The 6,000-nt window shown below is 38.8% G+C and overlaps 1 protein-coding gene across 1 annotated transcript in view; it reads right to left on the bottom strand.

Annotated features, from left to right (window-relative positions):
* Positions 1-622: 622 nt before the first annotated feature.
* The window catches only part of SERPINI1 (serpin family I member 1), a 90,733-nt gene continuing 85,355 nt past the window's right edge, over positions 623-6,000 (bottom strand). The window contains exons 7-9 of the mRNA XM_075003911.1: positions 5,538-5,624; positions 4,125-4,214; positions 623-1,782 (exon numbers count right to left, since the gene is read on the bottom strand). Coding sequence (XP_074860012.1) covers positions 1,706-1,782; positions 4,125-4,214; positions 5,538-5,624 — 254 coding nt within the window. The 3' untranslated portion in view covers positions 623-1,705. The remainder of the gene's footprint in view (positions 1,783-4,124; positions 4,215-5,537; positions 5,625-6,000) is intronic.

The raw sequence follows: 6,000 nt of genomic DNA, 5'->3' as shown, positions 1-6,000 counted from the left end.
GATCCTCCTGCACAGTTTCCCATGAAGCATTTGTAACTAGCCTCCACTAACATCCCTCTTTCATTGCTCTCAATGCTTCTTCCTAGTACTCAGCAAGCTTTTTGGCCTAAATACTAGGCTTAAACTTTAAGCCTGAGAACATATAAAAGAGTATCACAAATATGGTGTCGAGTTTTGGATGGTCTTTCTCTTGTGTATCATGTCTGCAAAGGCTTGATTTTCACTGAAAACCTACCCGGAAAAAAAAAAAAAAAAAAAAAAAAAAAAATCTATGAATGCTTTCACCTAGAACCCAGCCAATAAATTTTCCAGAAATTAGGCCTAATCTTGCTCCCACTGAATTCAAAGGCAAAGTTCCTACTGATTGTATGAAAGAACCACACTGCCTCTTATCCATACGATTGCATGTTTTGCCACAGACTGGATTCCAGCCCTACCATCTTCTTTTCATTACCCTTTCACCTTTGGCAGTAATTTGAGTTAATTTTATATTTTACACAAAGTGGGAAGCGATAAACTATATGTCAGTGTCTGGCACTGGTGGGTGCTTTCTCTTCCCTCCTGTCAGTGGGGATGGCATTCTTTCTCCCACCTAATGTTTCCATTGTTGCATGTATCATTCTGTTCCATCTGGCACTTTGTTCTCAAGAAGACATTTAGGAAGAAAGAGCACTGGGTTTCATTAGTCATTTATTTCACAAACTGAACATCATTTTCACACATTTTAGGATTATGTGAAAGTCTTTCTTGTAGAAATGCCCTTGTTGCTCACTACTGTGAGCAAGTTGCAGAGCTAGAATTAGTAGAGAAAGGCAAAACACTAGAGAGGAGGGGTGGATACCCACAATTATTTATGTGATTATGTAAATTATTTCAGTTCAGCCATGCTCACTACTCACAAACATTCATGCAATTTGAGTTTTACTGGCATCGACATTCATAGAAAGTGGATTTCAAAGTCACATGCAGGAATATCCACAAAAACAGCATTTTACATTCATACGTGGGACTCTTCACAGAAGAAGGGTTACCACAGTTATCCAACAGAATAAGTCACCATGCATGAAATCCTGGTCTCACTGAAGTCAGTTGGAGTTTTACACCAACATCAAAGAGGTCAGGATTTTATCCCAAAAGTCATCACAATGAACCAGCACAGTGAATACCAAATACTTACTTTCAGAACAGTTCACAATCAATCCAGGGAGTTAAAAAAGAATTTGCATAAGAGCATTCAGATAATGAATGAATTACAAGGTAGCACAATCTATTTGCAAATATTTCAAGAGAGACTACATTTTTCAAATTATTAATAAAAATGGGTGAATAATTCGTCAAGTCTTGCCACTGGTAATAGCTAAAACTGAAGACATTCTAATCTGGCCTTACTGATCATGTTAGCTTTGAGATGTAACAAATACAGTACTTACAAATTAAACGTCTGCATTACAATTCACTAAAATAAGAAACATAGCTGTTGACGTGTAAACAATTTTATTTGAAGGGCTGACACAGCAATCACAATGACTGCAAAAGAACTATTATTTTAATACTGAAAGCTTGCCTCCATAAAGCTGGCTTGTAACTTAAACCATATGGAAGCACTTTAAACAGTGTCTTAAGGTACATTATCAAACACGGCAAACCTTAAACGTATCAATTATAAATGCAGTGTGCTTATTCCCCTCCTTTTTAATGCATGGAGTTAAAGTTCTTCAAAGTCATGGCCATTTGTATTCATTGCTTCTGGGTGCATGACTCTTCCCATGAACAAGACAGTACCTGAATCCAATGAGAGAACACACCAATCAGAACCACACGGGGGAAACACTTTTAAACTCCTTTACTTTGTTTGGCAGTATTGGTTATTTATTCATTATCCAACAAAGACAGATTTTCATAGTGCAAACTGCATGTGTCCAAAACCAAATGTACATGTTTAAAATTCATGAGAGGCTGGTACCCTTAGAGAAGGGGTTCTTCTGTTTGTACTCAAAACAGATATTACACAGATAGAAGCAATGAAAACTTCTTCACAGCCCTATCAATGGACCTCAAAACGTTCCAGAAGCTTTCTTCAAAGCCCCTAAAACCAATAATGATGCACATTGACTTCAATGGGCTTCAGAGGGACCACCACTGATGTTAATTGGGTAATTCAGTCTCCACGTACATTCAGTCCTTGGCATCTAAGCGGAGTATCTCAAGTAGGGTGCTGGTTACCACTGACTGAAATATAGGCACCTACCCATGGGCAATGCATGATATTTTCATGTTCCTGCTACCACTGAATTCATTGGCACGACTTCCAGTGACTACACAAAGAATGGAAATCTGATGTTTTACTGATTTGTTTCTCCTATGAAAGGATACCAAGAGGCAAAAGGTTCTACCCTCCACCACTATGGTGACTGTCTGCAGTCATTAGGTCACCACACAGAGCACATCTTCGATGTATAAATGGCTCACTAGCCATCCTCTTATTGAGGTTTTGGAGTTTTCTGTGAAGCCCATTAGCTTTCCCATCCCTGTCTTGCTCTGGAAGGGTTCCTAACAAGACAATCAGCAAAGGATCATAAATTATAGTGGTTTTAAACCCTGTGCGGATGCTCTCATTCAGAAGCAATGTGAATCTAACTAACTATAGCTGCATCTTGCTGGATAGTACATTGACAGGGTATTTCTGGCATGCCCAGCTCACCAGATGTAAGGTTTGTGACAAAGGGTGTTAATGTTTGTTTAGAACCTAACACAATGGGACCACATCTTTAGGCAGTACAGGTTTAACCTCTCCAATCCGGAACATCTCAGCCGGCAAACGCCATAATCCATTGTGATTTCAGTTAGCCAGATGACCACTTATGAGCATGGCCAATTTTCCCCTGGTCTCATAAAGTCTGTTTCCAACCACCAGTCCTGGCTCTTAGTGTTCTGTGCTGTTATTCAGCTATAATGTAACCCTAAATGTCTTCCAAGAGCCCCGTAAGCAGTGGAAGTATTGGTAACGTGCTAGTACAGTGTTTCCCAAAGTGCGGTCCACGGCTCAGTACTGGTCCTTGGAAAAAAAATGCTGGTCCTTGGAAAATATACAAATCATCACTACATACCATTATTATTGTGAATAAATAATAAACAATGAATATTTATTCATTTTTCATTTTTAAAATACACATTTATATTTTTGGGCCACAAAAAAAAAAGGTACTGAAAATAACCCAGGCCCCAACTATATAAAGTTTGGGAAACTTTGTGTTGGAAAATATTGACCTCTTATTTGACAAATTCTTTTGTCCGGCATTGGTCTGGTTCAACCTGTACTGGAATCTGAATGTTAAATCCTAAGAAAATGTATCTGGAACATACTGGGCCAGACTGATCTCAGCTTAACTAAGACCCTTGTGAACTCAAGGTACTGAATTTTGCTAGATGAGATGTCCTAACACCTATAGTGCGGCCACAAGCTGTTTGTTATCCTGTCATAGCCACAATATTATCCAGAATAAATTATCAATATCAAACTGATAAATTGATTCATCAGAGCCCATATTGCCAGCAAGTACTGTTCTCATCCATGCCTGCCACAAAACATATCAATGGCCCCAGAGAATTATTTATAACAGCTATATCTGTCCTTGTGAAAATCACTTGGCATGGGGGCAATTCTCAGGGACTTTTTACAACAACACTGTTACTGAAGTCAGAGCATGTGTTCTAAAAATGCTGACAACGTAAGGGGTGTCAGGACTGTCCTGACGAAATTAAATGTTGAGCTATGGTTGCCAATTACAAATGAAGAATAGCGTCTCAACTCTCAGTAAGTTTATTTATGAATTTTCTCTATGATCACTTACCACCCCCTCCGCCAAAAAAAGAGAGAGAGAGCGAGCGAGCGATAAGAATTTTCCAGGCTATTCCTGTGGGGTTAGGAGGAACATTACAGGAATGTGCGTTATGAAAGATTAGCTAAAATCCCTCAACACAAAGCACTGCCAAGTAGAAAGTAAAGAAAAAATAACTTTCCAAGACCAGCTTATTGATCCAAAACAGAGAGCCTCTGCTACCTGGGTCTGAGGGAGATTCAGTGAAAACAGTGAAAAAGCAGCTCACAAACTGCTTATGCTTACCTGTTCTCCTGTTCCTGATCAGAAAGAAAAATGGATGATCAACTATAACCTGGGGATACAGCACTGCCATTCTACTAATGGCAATCATTCCTAAAGGGGAGAGAACAAACACAACCAGCATGTCAGGTATTACGGTAACTTCTGCATATTCTCCTTTTAAATTAACAGGGATTAACTACTTCACAAGTCATTCTTGTAAAGCCCATGAATAGGAATTAAAACCTACACGACCGCACTGTCAGCAAGAAATAGCATGATCTAACCAAAAAGGAAGCAGACTTCCAACATAATTACATGTCTATCTATGCTCCAAGAATGATTAACAATGGACAGTGACAATTTAATTCCAGGGATGATGGAACAGTTTATAACTTACAAGCTCCTGGTAATGAAGGCTGTTTCCTTTCAAAGGAAAGCTCATTACAGGAGACAGTATCACCAGCCATACTTTTTGTGATAGAGTTCTGAGCCTGTCCTGGTCCTCACAGTGACTTCTTATTAGACAGAAAAAGAGTTAAGAGTGTGGGCTGACTGTGCAATTTTCCATTAAGCCTTTTTTGTTGTTTACTGAATTGTAATGAATCAAAGTAAAGGCTAAATAAATGAGGAGATGGGCAGACTTTGGGCCATTGTCATTTCCTGATATTTAGAAAGCTACATTTTTCACTAAGGCTTTATTATTTTCCCATGTTTTATTGACTCTCCATTTTTACTGCATTGCCAATAACAAAACAAAACAAAAAACGTTATGCATGCCAATAATATCGGCCCACACAAATATTAGACACTGAGCTCAAAAGCATCAATGGGATTCACTGGAAACGGTGTTGCATTTCTCTTGCTTGAAGAATGGTACAAATATTTATGGGGAGAAGTCGTAATAATGCAAGCTGGCAAATGAAGTAAACTCATTTGCAATAGGGAGAGTCAGGACTTGCCTGTGACAACTGAGTATTCTGACTAGCTGGCCCTTGAAACATCACTGCTGGAAAGCTAGCCTTTTCTAGTTATTGCATTGCAGCTCACGTCCCCATGTATGTGCCTATTAAAATGCAACAATTTCTCCAAGGTACTTCTAATAGTTTTGAAAAAAAAAAAAAAAAAGCATACAGACCTTCTCAATTAGCAAATCACACATGACAGCAAACTAAAATCCCAAACCATTCCAAACTGCCAAGATTCACAGTCCCAGAAAGGAAATCTTGAGGCACTTTATGACACATTCATATTAAGAAAATGTTGGCATTTTCAATTTCCAGCATCAGCTCTGGGAAGCCAGGATACTTGCCATACTGTGTCCTCATGCTGTATAGTGCTCAGCTTTTTGGCTTTGCACCAAGGCATTTTTAAAATACCAATTAATGCAGGATAGCCAGCCCTATAATTTAATTTAGGTTTTCAGCATCAGGGTACCTGAGGCAGCAGCAGCTTCTGCACCTTCCTCGTTAACTTCCAGGAAGGACTTGTGAATTGCTTTAGCAAGGTAAAGCTCTTTGTTATCTGAGGGGACGAAAATTAAAGAAGACATTTTAAGGTGGGTTAGTAAAACTGAAGCTTGAAAAAGCTTTTATTATTCACGTCCAATATCTGAAATGGAACAACAATTACAATTACAGATTCAGCTGTGATGGCTTCTTTTTCCATCTTGGGTTTAAAAAGCCTTTTTCTTGATCATATTTTTATTTAAACGATTATGTGTGTTATAAGAGCACCTGGGAACCCCAACTGAGACCAAGCTCTGACTGTTCTTAAACTCTACATAAATCAGGCAGGCCAAGAGTGGGAGTGGAAGGGATGTAACATAATAAGCAGTGTTGTTTGTTGTCTGTCCATTTGGAACCAGTGAGGAAATGTAATTTTTGGGAGGCGTGTGTGT

Source organism: Carettochelys insculpta, chromosome 10 (assembly GCF_033958435.1).
Source record: "Carettochelys insculpta isolate YL-2023 chromosome 10, ASM3395843v1, whole genome shotgun sequence".
NCBI lineage: Eukaryota > Metazoa > Chordata > Testudines > Carettochelyidae > Carettochelys > Carettochelys insculpta.
Note: the sequence above shows the minus strand (reverse complement) of the source record. Positions and strands in the feature narration are given on the sequence as shown.